We start from the raw sequence: 25,467 nt of genomic DNA, 5'->3' as shown, positions 1-25,467 counted from the left end.
CCAGCCTCGGCGGCCGATGCGTCGCCCTCGGAAGCGTTATCGACTGCCAACGGCAGAGCCGAGCCAGTCGGGAGAGCGGTCGCACGCGCGCGCCGTATGTGTGGGCCAGCCATGAGGAGGATCGGTGTTTAAGGACAGCACAGTGGCCGAGAGTGTCTGCGCTTTCTCGACCAGGACAACGCAAGGTGGAGGAGAAAAGGGACGGACAGCGGCAGCAGCTTCCTGTGTCCACGGCGCCCGAAGAAGCGGGTGGTTAGTAGAACATCTGTTTCCCGCGCGCGGCCTTTGAACCTCGTGCCAATCCTGAGCCTACACACTCTTCCCGGCGTTACGTGCGTGGTGTTGGAAACGACGAACGCAGCCTCCCCCGTGAACTCGTCGACAACGCCGCTCGTCGCGTGCTCAGCGGCCGCAGCCGATGCGCGGCCACCGATGAGGCATCGCGGACGAGCGCGCGAGGTGCTGATGGTATGCAGCATTGGCCGTCGTGCCGCCTGGACAGCGCCTGCCCGCGCGATGTCGTCGCGCTGTTGCTGCTGCTCCTGGCGGTGCGAGAAGTGACACCGGCAGCTTACATCCGTGAGTCCCATTTCTGCTCATCTCTTTTTCTCCCATTTCGGATATTAGTCCCGGCATCAAGCGCCGAGTTTTCCGCGGAAGGAAATCGGCGCACTTAAGCGGTCGCTCCCAGATCGTTCACCAGCGACGGCATCAAGCGAAACCTGTCACAGCGGACACCGCTCAAGAACAATTCATTTGCGATGCACAGAACGTCATCTTTGTCTGCCATGTGTTGCCCACTCCGAAGTGCATGCACAGCTCATTCCGTCCGGCGCGCAAACTCTGAAGCGCGTCCTGCTCGGTTGTCGGCGTAGTTTTGCTGTCCGTCACGGCCAAGTTTGAAGATGACGAGGTTGTCTGACGTCAGTACGGGCGCAGCAAACCCAGTTGCTATTTTTTTTACTTCCGTCAGAGCAAATTCAGATAAGCTTCGAAACGTCAGTTGGGGTGTAAGGCAGTCAAAAACTTTACTCATTTTAAGGTTCGAGGTTCAGGAAAGTTGCATAGTTTGTAATTCGTATCGCGGTAACGTTTACCCGGTAGAGCTTCAATCACACCTTAATTCTGCGCGTACACGTCTATGTCGCATGGCTGCGGATATATATATATATATATATATATATATATATATATATATATATATATATCACTTGAAGAAACTTCGTGTGACGTCGAAGAGATGTTCACTAAAGTGACGGCCTTACAAGACCTCATAGTAGGAGACACAGCTTCACAACACATTTTCACAACCTGAGTCCTCCCCCACCACCAAGAATCTGGCATCTCTCAGGGGTATATTCTTCCTTCGTGTAATTGTCGCATGCTTGGCTATCACTACTCTTGCTTCGCTTTTCCGGCGAAACTGCAGCCTCTCACTGTCTTCTTTCTTTTTTTTTCCGTGAGTCGAAGTATAAGCGCTCCTGTGCATGTATGACTGCTGTTGATTCTGATTTGGAGTGAATCCGGCTTGGCCTCATTTCAGTTACTGAGTAAACTATACAAGGTGCCCCAACTATCATGCATCAAGACTTTAAAAAAACGCAGAAGCGTTACTCGAAGAAAAGCTAGTGCATATTGTTTCAAGTACAGTGTAGTATATCTGGCCAGAAATTCTTTTGTTCCTGAAATTTAATTCGACAATTGCAATTAATTATGTAATTCGAGAAGTATTGTCCTAATTATCAAAGTGCTAATGAGGCATTTGTAGGCATCCCCGGGAACTCCCAAATGACATCTAACTGCTGTTTTCAGCGACGTAGTAATTGCGTGCAATTTTTGCCGACTGGGAAAGAAACCTAAAATATAAAAAATACCACGTGACTGCGCTTCCATCCTCATAATAAATCAATGCCCTCAAATAAGCTTATTGAAAGCAACTGCATTGCCTGTCGCAAACTCGCAGAGACAGCGCATCACCTTGATAATGGTACGGAAGGAGCAGCAAGAGCAAGTTTCGCGGCTTTGCAGCTATTCCTTCCTCTGACTGTCCGTCTCTCATGGCCCACTGACCACATCAATAACAAAAGCCCCTTGACAACGCGGCCGAAGCGCCGCTCTGACCACGCACGAAACGGGAAACGCAAGGTATAGCATGTCTCAAAATCCCGGCTTTGCTCGCAACGCATCGACAGAGTGTGCGCGCACATATCTATCGCTCCAGAAATTTGCTTCAGACCAAAGCCAAATTAAAGTGATGGTTTTAGTTTTCATGAGAGTGTATGCATGCTGCAAAAACAGGTTTATGGCGTAAGACAAACGCGAAATGAACAGACCGGGAAGCGACCCACGTGTTGACAAAAGGCAAAACGGATGCGTTCAAGAAAGCAAATAACCTTTTCTAAATGAGCCGAATTGGCAATTGGGACGCCTGCATACAAAAATATATACATCAGATTTCAGTGTGCCCTTATGATCTATGAATTCGTAAGCGCCGTTGAACACCAGCTGCTGCATAGAGGACATGTTCGAATAGGTCTCCTTCTGTGGCTACGAAGTACAGAGTCCGCTTTAATTATAACATTTTCAGTGGCTTTCTTGATGACTGACGCTCGAATTTTACGGCTGACATCCGTTATACTTGTCTTCAGCAAACCTGATGTCCGTCTCGATCATGTAAGAACTATTTTTCACATAACTCCAAAGAAGAAACCAGTGGAGAGAGGTCAGGTGACCTAGCCGGCCAGTTTACAGGCCTTCCAATCAATTGCGCATGAAAAATCGCATCCACATCATTTCATTTAATTCATTTCCACCTTCAAGGTCCAAGGGCATTACATAAGGGGGGACGTACAGGAACATATGACAAGGCTAAAAAAAAGAAAACGACAGAGGTAGAAGTATAACAGGAGATACAAAAATGGCAGTATACAGAAAAAAAAAAGCATCCAACCAGTTTCGTGCTCGGCTGCTGCTGTGTGTTGGTGCTCTATCATGGTGATACCACAGAAGTGGGAGACTTGACAGCGGGACTTCGCTGAGAAACTCATCCACTACCCCTACAAGGAATTCGTCCACGTAAGGCTGTCCAGTCAGTGTGTTATCGAAGAAGGTGGGACTGAGTACAGCATCCGCGTAAATTCCACACGCCATATTGAACGATCACTGGTACTGGTGCTGATGGCGCTTTACCCAGTGTGCATTGTATAGTCACTCGAATAGTGCGCGTCATGCAAATTTACCCGGGCGTTTCTGTGAAAATCGCCTTTATCTGTGCACATGATGTTGCTCGAAAAGTCCGGTGACTCATCGGCTTTTGTGAGGACCCGATTCGAGAAATCTGCACGATTCTACAGGTCCCTGTCTTCCAAGCATTCGTGCTGGTCAAGGTGGTACAGGTGAAAGGCCATCGTTTAGAATCCTCCAAGCTGACGACTTGGAAATCGGTAACTGGGCGGCTACGTCCCGCGCGCTAGCATGAGGGCTTGAGACCATAAATGCTAGGACATCCGTGCATAGGCTAGAACTCAAAGATGGAGTCCTCCGCCGCTGTCTCTGGAAGCTGCTGTCAGGTTTTCATGTTGTCCAATGATAGTCGATGCGTTTGTTCTACCGCCACACTTCCATGCCTGATATATATTAGCGGCCTTCCTCTTCTTGTCATTTGCAGCTCCCAAGGCAAGGATCATTTTTACCTTCTGCTCATAAGAAAAAAGACATGGTGACTGGGACTAAACAAAGCGCACTTTTAAGCATTTGCACTGACGTTGTGAATTTGCTTTTGTGGTGATAGGTTTTGTGGGGAAAAAAAGAACCATCCGTGCACTTATATACGCTAAGACAACAGCTATCACAGCTTGTTTGCAACTAACACCAAACGCGACGTGTTACTTCCGCCGAGGCGCGGCAGATAAGGCACTAACTAACTCGATCACATTGTTTCACAGCTAAGCTGTATATGCCTAGCCGATTCGTCCGTCAGTCCGTGTGTCGCCTGTACGCCGGAAACTCCTCCGGCGCAACCCACTGCGATTGCTCGAAAAAAAGAAACAAGCTAAAGAGAATCATATTGACCGCAAAAAAGACGGGGACATAGGAAGAAAACACATAAACAGCACAGGCGGTACCGCCTGTGCTGTTTATGTGTTTTCTTCCTATGTCCCCGTCTTTTTTGCGGTCAATATGATTTGCAGTAAATACCAACTAGGCCAAACTGAAGTTCTTCTGAAGCTAAAGAGAGGCGAGCGATTGGCTGCTCCAGTAGTGACGTCATTGCTCTCCGTCGCAGCCGAGCGGACGAGCAGCAGTTTCTCTCCGGCTCCGACACCGGTAGGCGACGCGTAAGACGTACTCCCAAATCGCAGCCAGCTGTGCATCAGCAACGCCGCGAGCAGAACCGGGATCGAGCTCGTCTACGCCGTCCCGATGCCGGAGCCCGGACACGAGAACAGGCTCGTGCAGCCGAGCGCAAGCAGTAACTGCGTACCGAGGATGCGGCAGCCGGCCAAGCCGTCGTTTAATGAAGCGTCGGGATTAACCCAGTGGGGGCCGCATGTTTTAACTTTGCGGCTTAACAATCCGTACGATGTAATGGGGCGGTGATTTTTTTCTTCATTTCCTTCATTTTGTTCTTGCGAAGGCAGGAGGAGCCTCTTCGAGGGCGCTGCTTTATGATGCCGGTGGCATCGCAGTAACGTGGTATTCGCCTTATTTCGCAGGGTTTATTTGTCAGTAGGAGAAAATCGGTACGCAATTAGTACATCGCTGAAAATACCGCGGTTAGATGTCCCTTGGCTGTACATACACATGCATCATTGGCACGTTGATGATTAGGATAGGACGTCTCGAGTTAGATAATTATTTACAATTACCTAATTAAATCTCTGTAACGAATAAATTACTGGCCGCTACTCCACTGTACTGAAAACACTTTGCACTAGATTTTCTTCGAGTAACGCATTGCGTTTTTTTTTTTTGAATCTTGGTGCATGATAGCTATTTGGGACACCCTGTACATACTTATGACCTCTGCATGCAAGTGATGATTTTAGCATCCCTAATAAATGTTGTAAATTATTAGAAGTGTTCTTTAGTGAGTCGTAGCTTTGCTTACTGGAAAGAGAAGCGAGACTGAGACACATATCATTTACGTGCATTTCACAGGCCGTTGATAAAAGGCTCTGCTGAAGGGGTCACTCACTGAAGTCTACAGGTTTCTTTCGGGGTCAAAAAAGCACGCAAAGCATGTTGAAGTACTCGTTAATGGAAAAGACATTGATATTGTAAGACAAAAGGGAAGTGCGTTCTGTCACAACTTGCAGATTTGGTGCCACAACAATAGGCTCATTCGTAATGAGTCAAGAACTAAGTGTGTTGTTTCGCACCCCAGGCACCTTAGAAAATATAGACGACCATATTGCTCTCGGGCTATTCAAAATTAAAATAGAAAAGTCTATTGAAATTGCAAGTGTCACTTTCTCATAAAACATGTCTTGGAATGAACATGGGAAGACTTCATTACCAAAATTAAGTAAAGCCGCTGGAGTATTAAGCCAGAGCCGTCACATTTTTCTAGTCAGCATTAAAAAGATGTAATATTTTGCACTCTTTCACTCTCACTTACATTACTGCATGCTAATATGGGGACTGTTAGATATGGAGCTGGTTCCTGCGATTACTTCGAGTTCCCCAGACCACATCGGATTGCAGCACAGCTAATTGAGGAATGCAGAAGCAGGAAAGCGCATTCCAGAGAAGCGGCCGAGCAGACAAGTTTAAGGCAACAAGTTTACATGCCAACAAGTTCGTGCGCCGCCGGGATTAGCAGGTGGGCATCCGACAATGAAGCAGGTGCAGCCCTCCCCTTCTCCTTGTTCGAAGTGCATTGCCAGTCTGCGATGCAAGACCGCAGCAAGCCGCCAGGTGTGACACCACGACACGGGCGCCTACCATTGGCTGAAAGTGGCGTCATCGGAGTGGACTCTCCCATTGGTCAAACATGACGTGACTTGCAGTGATCGAAGGGTTTATAAGAAGCCTTCCCGAGAGACCTGAGCATTCTGGGACATGCCCTGATTCCCTGTTTCACCTCTCTCGAACTTCTTGCCGCGGGCCGCAGCGTCCGAGTTGCTGCTGGCCCGTAATGACAGTACGACTGTTAATCGACGCTCACCTCCCTGTACATAATGTAGAATAAAATACTCCCAAGTTTGTGGTTTCCATCCCGGAGTCCCGTACTCCAACCCCTACATCTGGTTGGCAGCGGTAGGATCGCCTCCGAATGCATCAGCTGGTGGCAGCGCTACAGAGAAACCTTCGTCGAGAGAGATCCTAAGGAACCGGGAAGAGCGAAGAAGAGAGAGCCTTCGTCGAAAGAGGTCCGAAGAGACTGGGAGTATCGAAGAAGGAGCGAGCCTTCGACCCAGGGAGTCCGGAAGGAACCGGGAACAGCGGACAAATGAACCGGATGGCAGGGTGCTGCAACCGTAAGTGAGCGCGTGGTTTTTTTTTCCTTATGATTCGCCAGACTCAAAGGTTGTGTGTTCAATTTTGATAGTTCTGGGAATCGGGAGTTTGTTGCATTGTGTGTTTGCACAAATTAATTAAGGAAAACAGTTTTAACCACCTGTCGGGGCAGCTGCCATGGATCTTAGAAGGTTGACGAGGTTAGACTTGTTGTTGGTGTGCGACGATTTGGGAGTTGAGGCGGACGAACGGATGGAAACGCCAGCTATCATAAAGGCGATTAATGATAGTGGCAATGATGACAAAAGCATTGAGCTTGCTTGGGAGGTGATACAGGAGCCACGGGAGCGTGTGCGTCGTGTACGTTTGCGAGAGCGTCGTGAGCTTAGGAGTGAACGTCAGCGTGAAGAACGCGAGAATGAACGGAAGCATAAGCTTCAAGAACTTACTCTTAGGTGTGAGCGTCACGGACGTGAGAATGAACGCGAACGTGAGCGAGAGGAAAAGTATGAGAGAGAGAAGGCAGCACTGATCAAAGAGATACAGTATTGTGATCAGTTATTGGCACAGAGAGAACGGCTGTCTGAAAATTCTGTAGGTAGTACAGAGCGAAATAATGAGGAAGTGTCTAGCGGACTTTCGCCAGAAGCCGACGAGAAGAGTAGTGCCTGTGAGATTGGCTGCCGATTCATAAGTGAAGGGAAAAGGCTAGCTGCTAACGATGCCTTAGTGGCAATAGAGGCCGTTAAAGGCCAGAGTGAGAGCGACGAGGTGCTGTGCCAACAGATGACTGTGGAGACAGCTAGGCCAGCTGCGAACAAATTGGCACAGTTACCGCGTGTGTGCGTCGCTGGTAATGTTAGCGAGGTTGCTAGCGAAGAAAAGGGTACTGCTGACCAGACAGAAGCGAGCACCCATGTAGAGCCAGATTTGCGTGCAGAAGTGAGGTGCGAACTGGACGATGCAGTTGAGAGTAGTTCTCGGGATGGCGAGCTCCGTAGCTCACGAGAGAACAACTGCATTGTTCGGGGATCGGTGCGGCTCTCCGCCAGTCTAGGTAGCCTAGAGAGGGATGATTCAGTTATTAATCATTCGGACTGTGCGCGTGAGACAGCGATCGATACCGACGGGCTGTGTGCCGATGCACAGCGTGAGCTGGGCAATGTAGCAGAGGGCAGTTCGCAAGAGTGCGAGTTGTCTAACTCGAGTAAAGCCTGCTGCATTGTGCCAGAGTCGGTTGAGCTGTCCGCCAGTCGAGGCAGAGAGAGTGTTGAGTTAAATGTAAATCACTCAGACTGTGCGGGTAAGAGACCGATCCGGGCCGACGAAATGTGTACCGGCCAGCACGAGGCACGAGGCGACATGAAAGCGAATGCAAAGAGAAAGCGCCGTAAAAAGAAGCGCGGTAAAGACCGAAAGTCGGTAACTTATGCAGCGCCGCCAAAAATGGCGAGAAACCCAAAAGGGCAGGGCGCGAGGAAAAAGATGCGGTCGTCTCGGACGATGTTGACGCATCGAAAACGTTCGAGCCACCGGTCAAAGGGGGACCGCGAAGAATGTTCTGTACGGACGCGGACAAAGGGCACGAGGCAGCTAAGCTCCTCGTCGTTCCGTAGTTCTTTTCATAGCTCAGCGTGCAGTTCGAAGAAACGCAAGGTGGCAGGACGAGACCAGGTGGGGAGTAGCGACGCGGTCAATCGAGTTCGTGTTGAAAGCGGGGCGCCAGGACGCAAATTGGCAGGAGACCGTAACGTCTTGGGGGAGCTGATAGTGAATCAGCCCTTTTGTTGTCTCTCGGCAGCCAGAGTAGCTTTGAAACTTCGCCCACCGCGGGTCAGGCTGAAAGTATGAGTCAGTCGTAAGCAATCGGGAACGGGAAGCCAAGAGAGCTTCCGTAGTAAAACGTGTTATTTTGTTTGTTATTTTGAGCATCGGAATGTTTTCGCGATTTGAGACTAGGATTTCTTTCAATGTGTAAGGTTTGAGCTTTGTTTGTGTTTTCGTTTGAGAAAGCTCCGAGATTTGAAAGATGCGTTTTAAGTAAACATGTAGTCTCGCGAGATGCTCATTAATAAGTAAATAGGCTTTTTTTGTGTGTGTGTGAGTAACCTGAAGGTCAAGGTTATCGTCGAAAGGCCTATGGTAAAGCGCGTGTTTTATTTAACCTTCTTTCATTTTAAGTGTTTTTGAATTTTCTAAGGTTAAGCGCGTAGATTTGAGTGAGTGCATGATTTGCACTGAGAAGCGTTTTTAATTCCATTAGCGCGTGTCCTGTGTGGACGGAAGGAAGCAGACTTTGACTGGGTTGCTAGTGTGTGTTGAGGGCAGCCGTATTCTGACTTCTTTAGTGAGCGTGCGTGGAAAGAGTTAGTAGAAGACGCATCATTTTAAGAGTTCTGCGGAGTGCGTAAGTCCCGCGAGTTTAATTGTTCGTTTATGTCACGTGTCCTGTAGGACTTTCAGGGAAGAAACGTGAGTAAGCGTAAATGAAAAGTTTGCCTACAACGCAAGTACGCGTTCTGTTTAGTGACCACAAGGCTAGTGCACTTGTGATTACGTACTTGTGAGGTTGACCAGATTGTTCAGTGGCACCAATACGTGCGATAAGTACGCCACTGCGATAGATTGGAAACATGCTGTTCGTGTAGTTAGGCCACTTAAGTAATGTTCGGCTGTTTTCATTTGTTGTTTGCATCTTCAACGACCCTTTTGTTTTGCAACAACAATAGTACTCTGGTCTTGTCGGCAATCGAGGAGAAATGGATAGCTGTTTGGAAGGGTGGTTAGAACTGCTTTGTCAAAATTGGGGAACTAAAAGATAAGGGTTGATTTTGACTCAGTAATAGCCTGGCGAGTCAGGGGTGAAGAGCCTGCGCTTACGCGTGGTGCAGCGCTGTGTTGTTTGGTTTGTTTGACGTCTGTTCTCCAGGGCCAAGGATCCCGAAGTTCGTCAAACGTGGCTCGACCCCAGTACCCTGCAGCTTCTATCAGCGTTCCTCCTGGCCAGCGAATTGAGTTCACCGGCCATTCAGAACAACCGGGGCGAGGACGAGCTGTTAGATATGGAGCTGGTTCCTGCGATTACTTCGAGTTCCCCAGACCACATCGGATTGCAGCACAGCTAATTGAGGAATGCAGAAGCAGGAAAGCGCATTCCAGAGAAGCGGCCGAGCAGACAAGTTTAAGGCAACAAGTTTACATGCCAACAAGTTCGTGCGCCGCCGGGATTAGCAGGTGGGCATCCGACAATGAAGCAGGTGCAGCCCTCCCCTTCTCCTTGTTCGAAGTGCATTGCCAGTCTGCGATGCAAGACCGCAGCAAGCCGCCAGGTGTGACACCACGACACGGGCGCCTACCATTGGCTGAAAGTGGCGTCATCGGAGTGGACTCTCCCATTGGTCAAACATGACGTGACTTGCAGTGCTCGAAGGGTTTATAAGAAGCCTTCCCGAGAGACCTGAGCATTCTGGGACATGCCCTGATTCCCTGTTTCACCTCTCTCGAACTTCTTGCCGCGGGCCGCAGCGTCCGAGTTGCTGCTGGCCCGTAATGACTGTACGAGTGTTACTTGTCGCTCACCTCCTTGTAAATAATGTAGAATAAATCCCTCCCAAGTTTTGGGTTTTCATCCCGGAGTCCGTCCCCCAACCCCTACAGGACACACTGCAGCATCGAACTTACAGAAACTCCTCCTCATTAAGAAAAAAAGCACTTAGATCAAGAGAAAATTCCTCGTTCTTAGAAGACACAGAACCACTCTTTCACAAACTTAAAATTATGAAAATCTGCAATATATACAAATACAAATAATTAAGAACGTATAAAAACGCCACATTAGGTAGGGTGGAACTATTCGAAGAATTATCATATGTCAGGAAAAGTACAATTTCCTACCCTTTCCGATATCAACCGCCATACTACGTTCCCTTCTCGCGCACCCATTATGGAAGAGAGAGACTGGACTACGCACTGGCAACTACACTAAATAAACTAGACCGGAAAAATGTGGACGTTCTGCCCTTACTAACAAAACCTTATTTGACCTGTTTGTTCGACTGTATTGAAACTGCTTATGCTTCTAATTGTTCATTGAAATATGTATGCCGTGTAATTGTGCTTGTAACTGCCATTTGTGATGGAAGTGTCTGATCGTTTCTGTATTTGCTGATGTTTATATAACTGAATCCATATAACAAGTCGTCGTGTCACTGCTGCTGTACGGGTGGCTAGAGCTTAGTCAAGCTGCAGCTCTTTTCTCTGGCCCCCTATTTTCGCAGTAACAATGCATTGTCTGCGGCGAAAATAAAGCTTGATTGATTGATTGATTGCTTGATTGAAGAAGGAATTCAGTTGAGTACAAAATTCACGTGCAAGAAGGGACTACGTTGTGAAACAAACAAATCACTCGGCGTGTTAAGTCTGCTCAGACAGTATCGAGGTGTGATTACTTCCCAAACGTGACGCGAACTTTTCAGCGAAAAATGGAACAAAAATACCATATGCAGCAACTATTGGCAATTCTCGCCTTGAACTACCTACTTTCTAAACACATTTCCCAAAAACCACAATATCTAAGGTACGTACCCACGGGCGAAAAGAATAAAACTGCTAAAGAAGCACTTGCTTCGTATCATTCTAACAAGACACAGCGTGATGTATACCCTTTACAAACGAAGCGGCTCAAAAGAATTAGCAATAGTTATGCATGAAGCAACTAGCAATAGTTAAACATGTGCGAAGCCACGCATAAAATACGAGGGCCGTTTTTTTTTTCAACCTCCGATCGGCTATAAATAAAAGACAAGTTCATCTAAAACAATAATTTTATTACCAAAAGATTAGTGCAGTTACGCTTACTTTTCGACGTAATCACCGAAGAGATTGAGGCATTTGTCATATCTGTGGACAAGTTTTGCAATACCCTCTTCAAAGAAAGTTGCCGCCAATGAATTCAAGTAGTCCTTGACGTTGGTTTGAAGGTCACCATTGGTTTGAAAGCGCTTCCCACCAAGCCACGTCCTCAGTCCAGGAAAAAGATGAAAGTCACAGGGTGCTAAGTCTGGACTGTATGGCGGATGATCAAAAATGTCCCATCCAAAATGTTCGAGAAGCCGTTGAGTTGCTCCAGCAGTGTGTGGACGGGCATTGTCATGGATCAGAACAACTCCAGCGGTCAGCTTTCCTCTTCGTTTGTTCTGGATGGCTCTACGCAAACGTCGTAATGTTTCACAATAAACAGCTGCAGTGATTGTGGTTCCGGGCTCCATAAACTCCACAAGCAACACACCTTGTTGATCCCAAAACACAGTAGCCATGGTCTTTCTGTTGTTGAAGGTTTTTTTGAATTTCTTTGGTTTGTTTGGTGAATTTGAATGCATCCATTGTTGTGATTGTCGTTTTGTTTCCGATGTGTCGTATTGAATCCAGGTTTCATCCCCAGTGACGATTGATTTCAAAAGGTTGTCTCCTTCATCCTGATAACGCTCAAGGAACTCCAAAGCTGACGCCATTCGTCGAGTTTTGTGGCCGTCCGTCAACATTTTTGGGACCCAACGTGCACAAAGTTTTTTGTAGCATAACCGTTCAGTAACAATAGAGTACAAAACAGACCTTGAAACTTCTGGAAATTCCGTAGATAAAGCAGTAATGGTGAATCTGCGGTTTTCTTTAACCATTCTGTCAACGCGTTGAACCAGGTCATCTGAAACGACAGATTTGCGTCCTTGGCCCCCTTCATCATGCACATCATTACGTCCATCTTTAAAATTTCGACACCATTCACGCACAACACCATCACTCATGAAGTTTTCCCCATACACTCGACTCATTCTCCGATGGATTTCTGCAGCACCATGGCCTTCAGCCTGTAGAAAACGAATAACACTTCGCAATTCACACTTGGCGGGAGCAACAATAATGGCAGCCATGTTTACGTGGCTGTAGCACAATGCCGACTGTCGTCTGAATGTCAACAATGGCGGAGTGTGTAGTGCGAGAGCTGCGCAGTCGCCTACAGCGCATGTCCGCCTTCTGCTGCCCGCGTATCGTCTGCACGGAGCGATCGGAGGTTGAAAAAAAAACAGCCCTCGTAGATGTAAAATCACGAAGTGCGTGATAGCTGGTGCGAGGATTTACCGGGCCACGTAAAACCAACAATTTCAGTTCTTGCAAGCTTTAGTAGCTGTTACGTACTGTACAACGCAGTGCGCTTGTGCCGCCTAGCTAGCGCAACGCCGTAAAGAAGCGGAAAACAATATAAGCGATAAACGGCATTGCGAACTTTAGCGAAATGCCTTTAAACCGCATGCTGCACTGCAGACGAACTTCGTCGCTTACGCGTCTATGATCGAGTGGAAAAAACACCGACGCGTCAAAGGAAAGGATGACGACGAATTTTTCCGCCGAAGCGACGGTCCATTGCTACCGTTGCTCCCGATGATGAGGCTTTGCGGGGAATGATTAGAACCGTATCGCCGGCAGGTTTTCGTCGGTATTTGAGGCCCCCACCCAGCAACAATTATTCTTGGATATTCCTTGGAGCTTTGGCCGCCCCACACATGCGAAGGGTGTTGCCTATTTTGCTCTGAAAACGTGAATAAGACAGAGAAGCACTATCAACGACACAACAAACTATGGCGCCGGGCTGGCTCCTCTCCCGTGTGTTCTGCGCAAGGCCGCCACCAGTGGCGCGTCCATTGGCGCGCACTACGCGTATAGCGGTGCGCTACGCGTTGGTTGACCAGTCTTGCCATGGAAGTTACCGACGAAGAGTATGTTACAGCGAAAGCTTTACTACGCCAGCGAATGAGCCATTTCGGCTTGTCGCGCCGTATGCCGTGGCTGACGAACGACCTTGAGCCGGCGTTGCCTAGCAACGACGCCGAAGAGACCGCTTTCAGTTCTCAAGAGCGTCGGAATGAGAGAGAGAGAACATTATTTATCCCATCTTAAAGGGAAAGGAGGTGCGGGAAGAAGGCGAGGGAGGTTATCCTACTCGCGGTAGGCCTCCCCTACCACCTCAGGATAGCTTCCTGAAGTTCGGGGTTGTAGCTGCGCATGGCAGCCCCCCACAGCTCCCTACTACTTAACTCTACAAAGGGTAGGGGGAGGGGAGTGGTTCTTGCATTGCCACATAATGTGGTTAAGGTCCGCTCTGCTAGCAGGACAAAACTTGCAGGCTGAAGTAGGGTATATATGCCCGGGTGAATTTTGTGACGTAAGGCAGGAGGTAGAAAAGTGCGAGTCTGTAGTTTACGTCTTAGTACCTCTTGTATGCGTGACGACCGAATCATTAAAGGAGGGAGGGTTAGGCGGCCTAGGCGGTAATGCCCGCAAATGTCGTGGTATGTAAGTAATCTGTCTTTGTAGGTGAATGCTGGAGGGAGATTATTGGCGTCTGAACCGTCCCCTGTCTGTGCTCGTTTCGTGAAAGCTCGAGCACTTAGGTGGGCCGCTTCATTGCCGATTAGGCCTGCCTGAGCAGGTGTCCAAATTAAACTCAGAAGTTGGGCTGGCGCACTGTGAGATAGAATGGCTAGGGCTGTCCTGCAAACTCTACCCGCTCCAACGCCTCCTCTGCCTCCTCCTCCGAAGAGGCTATAATGGATGCTCCCGTCGCAATACTGCCAGTGGAGTCAACGACTGATATGGCGAATTTGTGTCCACACGGGTACTCTGCGGCATCGACACAGAGCACGGCTTTGTAGTTAAATAACTTTTTCTGCAGGGATTTAGCTCGTTGTTGCCTTCTATGTTTGTGATAAACAGGGTGCATATTCTTAGGTAGAGGAGGGATATGAAAGTGCTCATGTATCGAGTGGGGAATATCGAATTTCTCATTGGTCATGGGTGCTGGGGCAATACTTAGGGAGTTTAGGATGTGCCTACCAGTGTGGGTGTTCGATAAGCGCTGGTATTGAGCGGTCAAGTGGGCTTCTGCGAGCTCACTAAAAGTATTCAAGGTACCTGTAGCCAAACGTCTCTCAGTAGCAGCTCTACTTGGCACTCCAAGGGCAAATTTGTAGAGTCTGCGTATCAGTGAATTAACTTTATCTTCCTCGGCCCTAGTTAAGTGGAGATAGGGTAGGGAGAATGTGATTTTACTGACAGAAAACGCCTGTACCAGTCTTAGTAATTCTGCCTCGCGGAGACCTCCGTGCTTATTGCACACCCTTCCTATTAGCCGTGTGGTATGACCTACGCTGGCAGTAACCGTTTGAAGTGTATACGTATTGAGTCGGTTCCATTGAATGTGCATGCCAAGTACACGGATTTTGTCTACTACGGAAACTTGCTTCCCGTTAATGTTAATCTGAATGTACGGCGTAACGCGTTTATTTGCGGATAGAATTAACAGCTCAGATTTGGTGGGTGAGCACTCGAGGTTCAGGAACCTGGCTCTCGTAGCCACTGCGTCTGCAGCCTCTTGTAAGGTATCTTGAATGTAGCCATCCGAGCCACCCTTAATCCATAGGGTAATGTCGTCTGCATATAAAGAATATTGGAGATCCGGTATTTGTGCTAGCTTCCCAGCAATAGAAGTCATAGATAGCTAAGTTAAATAGAAACGGCGAGAGCACAGATCCCTGAAGAGTGCCAAAGCTACCTAGGGTGATTGGGGGCGAAGTTTGATCATTGAGACTTATGACACCTGTCCGATTGGTAAGAAATTCGCGGATGTAGTCATGCATTTTATGCGAAGCATATTAACGTAGGTTTCGGGCCTTCGCGCGACGCCCGGCGGTGGCCACCATTGACCCTGAAGTTGGGTCACGTGACATGACGTCACGTGATGACGTCCCACAGGCTGCAGATGGGGCCTCATATCGCGCCGTCGGTCGCCTCCCGGTGGTGGCCACCATTGACCTTCAAGTGACATTCAAGTAGGTCACGTGACATGACGTCACGTGATGACGTCACACCGGCTGCAGATGGGGCCTCATATCGTGCCGTCGGTCGCCTCCCGGCGGTGGCCACCATTGACCCTGAAGTGAGATCACATGATGTGACGTCACGTGATGACGTCACACCGGCTGCAGATGGGGCCTCATATCGCGCCGTCGGACGTCGCCCGGCGGAGGCCTCCACGCTTCGGTTCGCGCCGTCGCGCGCGACGCGGCGGCGGCGCCACCATCGTTGCATCACGTGATATGTGAAGTCACGCCAGGGATGAAGCGGCGCGCGCCCGCCGCCGCGTCAGTCTCTGTGCCCGCAACCGCGCCAGCGGCTTTGCGTCGGGCGTGTATGCGGTGAAGATGCCTCCAAACGCTAAAGATACGCTAAGGTTAAGCCCAGTGGATGCTTCGCATCCACTGGGCTTAACCTTGATAAGCCTCCAATTTTTTTTCTACCACAGTTAATAACATTCAACTCACGTAAGATAGATCCATGATCTATGTTGTTGAATGCACCGCGAAGGTCGAGTCCTAAGATGGCTTGGGTGTCTACTAAACGCAGGAGTGAGAAGGTCATGCTTGAGCCTTAGCATGGCGTCCTGGCAAGAAAGCGACTAGCGAAAGCCAATCATCTCTGGCGGGAATAACTGATTGTCTTCCGCGTATTTATTGAAGCGATTAAGCATGACATGTTCGAGCGTTTGCCCAAGCACGACGTGAAGCAAATAGGTCTAAGATTACCTATGTCAGAGGGCTTATTGGGTTTGAGAATAAAGATTACTTTAGCAGTTTTCCATGAGCTCGGAAGAGAGCTGTTATCGAAGCAATGATTATAGTATTCTGTGAGGGCAGAGATTGATTTGTCGTCCAGATTTCGGAGTCATTTATTATTTACATTATCTATACCGGGAGCAGATGTAGTTTTAAGGGAAGCTAAGGCATGTCGCACTTCTGCCTCCTTATTGGGGCGACGAGAAGTTCGTTAACCTCGCCTGTATTATCGGAATTCTCATGAGTTGTGGTAGGAGGGAGGTGTAATCGTGGAAGCTTCTGAAAAAGATGGGGAATATTATCCTTGTGTTTGCGCAATAATTTAGTGATGTAGTGACTGTGTTGCGCGCGCGAGGTCCAGGGATCAAGCAAATATCTTAGCAGTTGCGAAGTCTTTTTACTACTGAGATTACCATGCATGCTCACACATACTTGGCCCCATTGTTGATTAACTAGTTGGGTCGCATATGCTTGTATGTCATCGTCAAGTCTAGCTACACGGATGCGAAGCCTGCGGTTATGGCGGCGTCTTTTCCACCGCTTTAATAGTGATTCCTTCGCTTGCCACATGTGTAATAGTTTGGCATCAGCTGTTTGAAAAGGAGCATCAGGTGGCATAGTTGCAGTATGATTGTCAACATCCGTTTGGAGTTGACTAATCCCTTGCTGTAGATCAAGAATGGAATTGGGAGCATTATTTGCGCGAGTTTTCCGAAATTTGTCCCAATCCGTAAGTTTGGGAGGCAGAGTATGAAAGGGCTTGTGAGAGAAAGTAACAGAAATCTGTATGACGTAGTGATCGCTACCAAAATTGATTTGAAGGTTTTCCCATTTAGTAAAGTTAACCCGAGAGGTGAGGGTGAGATCTGGTGATGTATCTATGGAGACACTATTTCCTAAGGGACAGGGTGTGTCGAAGTCATTGTGGAGGGTGAGTTGATGATACTGAATGTGGGTCCATAAAGCTCGTCCTTTAGCTGTGGAAGTAGTGTGACCCCATAGTTGATTTGGAGAGTTAAAATCGCCAACAATGAGGAGCGGGTTTCTTCGAGCTTCCTGTTTAGCACGAACAAAAACGGTAGTAAAACGGTGGTGTTTATAGCTGGGACTGCTGTAAACGTTAAGGATGTAAAGAGAAGCTGACCTGGTCATTTTAGGAAGTATTTCTGCGAAGTTGTGATCAATGTCGATATTCTCAAAATGGGAGCAAGTAACAGTCAAATGTTTTTGTGCTAGGATCGCGGTATTGGGACGTTCGCATCTTTTGCATTGGAATGTGTTGTCGGGGAATTTAACGTAACCATTCGTTTCTTGTAAAGCAATGACTGCGGGCGGTTGCGTGAGATTGGCGATGTATTGTTGCAGACTGGCCTTCTTTTTCGAAAAGCCCCTACAATTCCACTGCCAAACAACTAGGTTGGAGCGCTTAGGGGATGCGGCCATGCAGTCGATCGAGTCTTTCGATAATTTGATTAAATCGATCATCAATTTGGCTAAGTCGCGCGTCATCCTGGTTAAATTTAGCATTTATATGGGCACTGAGGCTATGAACGTTAGTAGTGCGGGACTCAAGCTTGGCTTCTACGGCATCCATCCGTTTTTCAAGGGCCTCAAAGCGATTGTTAGAGTTTCTAATGTGTGCGGTGAGTTTACGACTTAGCTTATCGTGTTCCTCCCAAGTATCTCTCCCATCATCAATAGATTTGCGCTTTGTGGCGGTTATGGCAGTAGGAGGAGGAGAAGTGTCCATGGTTAGAGATTGATCGCCATTCTCACTGACAAGGGGAGGAGTTACAGTGGGTTGCTCATCAGTGGAGGGTTGAGATCGAGTGGTAGTAGTCGTACATGGAGAAGGGATTTCGAGGTCGAGAATTTGTTTACGCAGAAGACGATTTTCGTCCTGAAACTGCTGTAGGAGGGCATAGATTGGGGCATCAGGTTGCTTAGGTTTAGGTAAGCTGTGGGAAGATACCGATGCCCAGCTTACCCGAGGAAAGCTTGATGTGTTGTTAGATGGAGCAGCGGATAGAAGAGGCCATTCTTCGTCTTGTTTTTTCTTAGGAAGAGGTCCCTGCTTCTTGGGCGAAGGAGAAGACTTGGTCTTGGATTGAGGAGGAGTCTTGTCAGCTTTGGGGAGTGAGATTTTGGGCTTATATCGTAGTGCACACTGAATGGATCCAGTCTCATGACTTCCACTACATAATACACACTTAGGAATGCACACATGATCAGTCGGAGGATTCACAGCTCCGCATTTATGGCAAGTATCCTCAGTATGCTTAGGGCACATGTCTGGTCGATGTCCAACTTTCCAACAGCGTGTACAGGCCTCCATTTCTTGTCCAAAAGGCTTGCACCGGAGCATCGCCATTTCATATTTGACCCCCCCAAAAAAACTTTCGTTCCCAAGAAAGTCACGAGGACTGCGTCGGAAGTATTTCCCCTTCGTCTGGCTTCTAAAGAGTGCATTTGTGGGTTGCACTCACGAATTATGGGTAGAATGTCTTTTTCATAGATAACTTCTCCCAGGCATACTCTGTCGATGTAGATAGTGCCTTTGCACGTCTCGGAGTTTGGGACGCTGTAGGAGGTGACTTCGTGCTCTTGGCCGTCGGCCGTGAGCGACTTGATGGCGCGGTATTTCTTCAAGCGATCGCAGCTTTCAGTGCTGAGGGTAACTATGTTGGTGGTGGGGTTGATGGTAACGATGTCTTGGCGCAGCTCCGCAGTGGCTGGAAAGCCGGTTGCCGAAGAGAGAATCTTGGTGAGTTGGAAGTGGCTGAAGCGGGAGGCGTCGAAGCCTCCGCGAATGCGAAAAATGGCCTTGTATGAGCCTTCGGGTAACTTGGGAGGCCTCACTTTGTTATTCCTGGAGATCATCTGTTTCCATACAGCAGCCTTGGCCGTGGCAGCGATGGCGTCCTTGCGGAGTGAGTCTTGATACGCGGCGTCGTATATGTTCGTTTGTCGCCACTTGAGCATCTCCTCCGGGGAAAGATCTCCCTTCTACTACCTCAACCGGGTTCATGACGCCCGCACGAGGCATGTGAACGCCTACGGCGTCAGAGGGCCACCAAGCTCTCGTAGGCGAGGAACCACAAAGGTCACAATAACAAGCGTTCTAATGCACAGACCTCTTCAAAAATAGTCTCAAAACGTCGCGGAAATCTTCACACATGTAGCGTGAAAGAGCCACTCGGATATAGCAAAAAGAACGGGTGCTACAGCCCAAAAGCTCGCGGAGCCGACGAGACAGCGTCCACACGCGGCGACGCCACCTCGCGTTGCCGTCGGAATGAGACGCTGCGTAGACGACGTGCCGAGGAAGAACGTACAAGCCATGCAGCTCTTGCTTTCGAAAGTCAACTAGGGTTAACCAGAGCTAAAGCACGGGCAGTTCTTTTTTTTTTTTTTGTGCGTGTACGCTTGTGACACCATGGTATCGTTGCAAGATACGATATGCACTAAATGTAACGCGAACGTCTCTACTGATGAACGCTCAATGTCTTGTTGCGAATGTCTCGGGTCCTGTCACTTGGGCTCATGTTCAGGGAATTCCGAATCCACGTTCGAGTCAAAGGGAGCAGAGCAAGAAAAACAGTGCAAGTGTCAGGATTGCCGTAAACTCTGCAAAGCTGGCGGCTCAACTAAGAAAGAGAGCGATGATTCTACTATTGCCACCGTGCTACTTGACATCAACCGATAACTTGATGAACTGCTTCCTCTGAAGAAAGTCGTTCAAGACATGGAAGAATCCCTGAACATGATGGCAAAGAAATACGACACCATTGTTTCTCATGTTGCGAGGCACAATGGTAAAAGTAAAAGTAAGAAAGTGGTAAAGAAGAAAGTGGTAAAGTAAGAACCTGAAAAGCAGAGTGTCCAAACGTGAGGAAATCGGTGCCTACGTGGAAATAAAACAGGTTTCTTGTGCGGTTAACGACCTGGAATACCACAGCAGCAAACTGAACATTGAACTTCATGGCATCCAGAAGAAACACTAGGAATGTTTAATGTCTGAGGTTAACGCTATTGCGTCAAAACTTCAGCTCGCACCATTAACTGAGCAAAGCGTATCTGCGATCCACCGGCTGCCCTCTAGCTTAGATAAGATTCCTAGAAGCTCCGTCCGCTTCTCCAATCAATCGACTAGGGGTCAATGGTTCGATAAACGTAAGGATTTGCCAAGTGTTAAGAACGGCGCGTACATGATGGAAAACCTAACTACGCAAAACGGGGCCCTACTGAAGTTGGCTAAAGCGTGGGTGCACGATTTTTGCTATGCGTGGCACCGAAGGGGCAAAGGTTTCGTCCGAAAGGAAGAGTGCGATCGCGCGCACTAGATGAAATGCCCCAGTGACCTTGCCAAATTTGTTTTCCGAATTCCCGGCGACTGTATTTGTACACGTCAACCATGTTTTGTGCTGATTGGGTGTGTCCTTCTGACTTGTTTAACTACTTTGCGCCTACATACAGAAATTGTGTAAAATGCGTTCATTTGAATTGTCAGTCTGCTTGCAATGAGCATGACGAACTCGACGCATTTTTGGCAGTCTAAGCGTCTCTTTCAACTTTCGTCAGAAACGGGGTACCACCAAAACTCGGCCGTTTGGCAACCTCCGAACTACAGATGCTTCACGCAGTCGAGGACGATTACAGGTGGTGGTAGAGTTAGTATTCTGGTTCGAAACGAACTAGTAGTGCAGTGTTGGAAGATTTCTGCACTGTGACCGAATGTTATGAGGTCTTTCAGTTATATGCTCAAATTTATTGGCTACTGTATGGTATAGGCCGTCTGATGGTAACACTGAGCGTTTTTTTTTCTGTTCTTTGAGAGCTACTTTACTCTCTAGTAATCACTAGGAAGTTATTTGGGGTGGCGACCTTAATATTGGCCTACTTGCATTAAGCCCCTTGTGTCGTGACTTTCAGCTCTTGTTACATTCCTACGGTTTTTCAAATGTTATCTCGGCGCCGACAAGAGTGACCGGCCACACAGCCACCTGTATTAATTTATTTATTATCAATTTTCCTGAGTGTAACACAAAACCTGGTGTCTGTTCTTCTGTTTTGAGTGATCACATGCCAATTGTTTTCAGTGTAAACCGTAAAATTAAGATATCTTTCCCATGTGAATTTTCCATCTGGCAAATTACCTCATTGCGAATGCAGAAATTTCGTGATGAACTGCGACATATTCACTGGAGTTCAATTTTTCAGTCAAACTGTGCTGACTTCGCGTATGAAACTTTCTTGGGTATTTTTGTGTGCTCTACGACCGGCATTTTCCAATTCGTACTAAAACAAAGCGCTCCTCAAAGAGAAGAAAACCGTGGATCATCATCATCATCATCATCATCATCATCATCATCATCATCATCATCATCGTCCTGGTTACGCCCACTGCAGGGCAAAGGCCTCTCCCATACTTCTCCAACAACCCCGGCCATGTTTTCCCTGCAAACTTCTTAATCTCATCCGCCCACCTAACTTTCTGCCGCCCACTGCTACGCTTCCCTTCCCTTGGAATCCAGTCCGTAACCCTTAATGAGCATCGGTTATCCTCCCTCCTCATTACATGTCCAGCCCATGCCCATTTCTTTTTCTTGGTTTCAACTAAGGTTTCATTAACTCGCGTTTGTTCCCTCACCTAATCTGCTCTTTTCTTATCACTTAACGTTACACCTATCATTCTTCTTTTCATAGCTCGTTGAGTCGTCCTCAGTTTAAGTAGAACCCTTTTCGTAAGCCTCCAGGTTTCTGCCCCGTAGGTGAGTACTGGTAAGACACAGCTGTTATACACATCTCTCTAGAGAGATAATGGCAACCTGCTGTTCATGATCTGAGAATGCCTGCCAAACGCACCCCAGCCCATTCCTATTCTTCTAATTATTTCAGTCTCATAATTCGGATTCGCGGTCACTACCTGTTCTAAGTAGATGTATTCCCTTACCACTTTCAGTGCCTCGCTACCTATCGTAAACTGCTGTTCTGTTCTGAGACTGTTAAACATTACTTTAGTTTTCTGCAGATTAATTTTTAGACCCACCCTTCTGCTTTGCCTCTCCAGGTCAGTGAGCATGCATTGCAGCTGTTCCCCTGAGTTACTAAGCAAGACCATATCATCAGCGAATCGTAGGTTACTAAGGTATCCTCCATTAACTCTTATCCCCAATTATTCCCAATCCAGGTCTCTGAATACCTCCTGTAAACACGCTGTGAATAGCATTGGAGAGATCGTATCTGCCTGCCTGACGCCTTTCTTTATTGGTATTTGGTTGCTTTCTTTATGGAGGACTACGGTGGCTGCGGAGCAGCTATAGATATATTTCAGTATTTTTACATACGGCTCGTCTACACCCTGATTCCGTAATACCTGCCTGCCTGCTGAGGTTTCGACTGAATCAAACGCTTTCTCGTAATCAACGAAAGCTATATATAAGGGTTGGTTATATTCCACACATTTCTCTATCACCTGATTGATAGTGTGAATATGGTCTATTGTTGAGTAGCCTTTACGGAATCCTGCCTGGTCCTTTGCTTGACAGAAGTCTAAGGGGTTCCCGATTCTATTTGCGCTTACCTTAGTAAATAGTTTGTAGTCAACTGACAGTAAGCTGATCGGTGTATAATTTTTCAAGTCCTTGGCGTCCCCTTTCTTATGGATTAGGATTATGTTAGCGTTCTTCCAAGATTCCGGTACGCTCGAAGTCATGAGGCATTGCGTATACAGGGTGGCCAGTTTTTCTCGAACAATCTGCCCTCCATCCTTCGACAAATCTGCTGTTACCTGATCCTCCCCAGCTGCCTTCCCCTTTTGCATAGCTCCCAAGGCTTTCGTTACTTCTTCCGGCGTTACCTTTGGTATTTCGAATTCCTCTAGACTATTATCTCTTCCATTATCATCATTATCTCCACTGGTACCGTATAAATCTCTATAGAACTTCTCAGCCACTTGAACGATGTCATCCATATTAGTAATGATATTGCCGGCTTTGTCTCTTAACGCATACATCTGATTCTTGCCTATTCCTAGTTTCCTCACTGCTTTTAGGCTTCCTCCGTTCCTGAGAGCATTTTCAATTCTATCCATATTATAGTTCCTTATGTCAGCTGTGTTACGCTTGTTGACTAACTTGGAAAGTTCTGCCAGTTCTGTTCTAGCTTTTGGGTTAGAGGCTTTCATACATTGGCGCTTCTTGATCAGATCTTTCGTCTCCTGCGATAGCTTAGTGGCATCCTGTCTAAAGGAGTTACCACTGACTTCTATTGCACATTCCTTAATGGTGCCCATAAGATTGTCGTTCACATTTTCAACACTAAGGCCCTCTTCCTGAGTTAAGGCCGAATGCCTGTTCTGTAGCTTGATCCGGAATTCTTCTATTTTGCCTCTTAGTGGTAACTCATTGATCGGCTTCTTATGTACCAGTTTCCTTCGTTCCCTCCTCAAGTCTAGGCTAATTCGAGTTCTTACCATACTGTGGTCACTGCAGCGCACCTTGCCGAGCACGTCCACATCTTGTATAATGCCAGGGTTAGCGCAGAGTATGAAGTCTGTTTCATTTCTAGTCTCGCCATTCGGGCTCCTTCACGTCCACTTTCGGCTATCCCATTTGCGGAAGAAGGTATCCATTATCGGCATATTGTTCTGTTCTGCAAACTCTACTAATAACTCTCCCCTGCTATTCTTAGAGCCTATGCCATATGCCCCCGCTGACTTGTCTCCAGCTTGCTTCTTGCCTACCTTGGCATTGAAGTCGCCCATCACTAAAGTGTATTTTGTTTGGACTTTACCAATCGCCGATTCCACGTCCTCATAGAAGCTTTCGACTTCGTGGTCATCATGACTGGATGTAGGGGCGTAGGCCTGTACGACCTTCAATTTGTACCTCTTATTAAGTTGCATTATTGTTCATTATTAAGAAAACCGTGGATCGCGGCGGAACTATTCCAAGAAATCAAAGAAAAAAGTAGGCTTTATAACAAGTTTATCTTGTGCCGTGACATGGCACATCTAAACACGTTTAGGAACTACCGCAATAAACCTATAATAAGCAGCTGCGACTTGCTAAGGTTCGCTATAATAATGAATATTTCGAGTCCTGTTCGAGTGATAGTAGGCAAGCGTGGAAGAAGGTCAGTTCGCTACTCGGTCGTTCACCTGATGCCCGATTCCCTGTTATTATTAAGAAGGACGGGGTTGATATTAGCGCTGTAATATTGCCTGATGTTCTCAATGATTATTTCACCAAAATTAGTACGTTACCCACAAATAGCAGTGCTGGCCATATTAAAGCCGTGCCTCATGACACCGTTTTTCTCCGGCCGTCTGATGAAGGAGAACTTATCTGTATTATTTTTTTCAAATTGAAAAGACAGTAGCACGTGCGATATAGATAACTTGCAGATTAAACCTGTTAAATTTGTTCTCGATGTAATTGCCCCAGCGTTAACGCATATTTATAATCTGTCACTCTCTAGTGGTGTCTTTCCACGTAAAATGCAAACTGCAAAGCTCTGAGCTTTATACAAGCCAAGGTTATAAAACAGCGATGTCCAACTACAGTCCGATATCTATACTCCCGATCTTTTCGATAGCTTTAGAAAAAGTAATCTTTAGCCGTGTTTATAAATTCCTTGAAACTAAAAACCTACTCACTGACTCGCAATATGCCTTTCGCAAACACAGATCGACTCAGCTTGCACTTGTTCACCAGAAAGTATATATTTTACAGAGGTTTGAGGACCGCCAGCTTACTTTAGGCGTATTTGTTGACTTAAGTAAGGCATTAGACTCCATCAGTCATGAACTATTATTAAATAAACTTAACTACTACGGTATCCACGGTCTCGCCTTATAATTATTTCAGTCGTACTTGCAGCACAGATGCTAATATGTGTTCATTAACAACAAATCGTCCAAAATATCTTGCGTTACGGTTGGTGTTCCCCAGGGCAGTATCCTTGGGCCTCTTCTCTTTAATCTTTACGTCAATGATCTCGTTAACATTGATCCCGATGCCAAACTCATAATCTATGCCGACGACACTACTGTCCTGTTTTCGTCCAATAATGCTCCGGACCTACTATCAGTGACTAACTCTTGTTTGGGAAAAATATATTTATGGACTCTAGAAAATAGTCTCAACATTAATGCTGATAAAACAAAGGCAGTTTTATTTCAAGCGAAGAATAAGAATATCTGTCTTTGTAGGGACGTTGTGGTAGGGTCTTCTAAAATTGAACTCGTCCCTTCTGTGAAAACATCGTGGTCCTTTTTGATGAAAATGTGAGCGTGATTTTCTTGCAGGCAAGCTCTCCCAAATTACTGGACGCGTTT

At 47.2% G+C, this 25,467-nt stretch overlaps 1 protein-coding gene across 8 annotated transcripts in view; it reads left to right on the top strand.

Moving 5' to 3' along the window:
- The window catches only part of LOC135918004 (nidogen-like), a 382,953-nt gene continuing 357,486 nt past the window's right edge, over positions 1–25,467 (top strand). For all 8 annotated transcript variants that reach the window (XR_011507287.1, XR_011507286.1, XR_011507284.1 and 5 more), the window contains exon 1: positions 1–579. Coding sequence is in view for 4 of the 8 variants with exons in the window: in XM_065451667.2 (XP_065307739.2) it covers positions 471–579 (109 nt within the window). In the remaining 4 variants the exon portion in view is untranslated. The remainder of the gene's footprint in view (positions 580–25,467) is intronic.

This window comes from Dermacentor albipictus, chromosome 7 (genome assembly GCF_038994185.2).
Source record: "Dermacentor albipictus isolate Rhodes 1998 colony chromosome 7, USDA_Dalb.pri_finalv2, whole genome shotgun sequence".
Classification (NCBI taxonomy): domain Eukaryota; kingdom Metazoa; phylum Arthropoda; class Arachnida; order Ixodida; family Ixodidae; genus Dermacentor; species Dermacentor albipictus.
The sequence above is the reverse complement of the archived record's forward strand: the minus strand, read 5'-3'. Positions and strand labels throughout refer to the sequence as shown.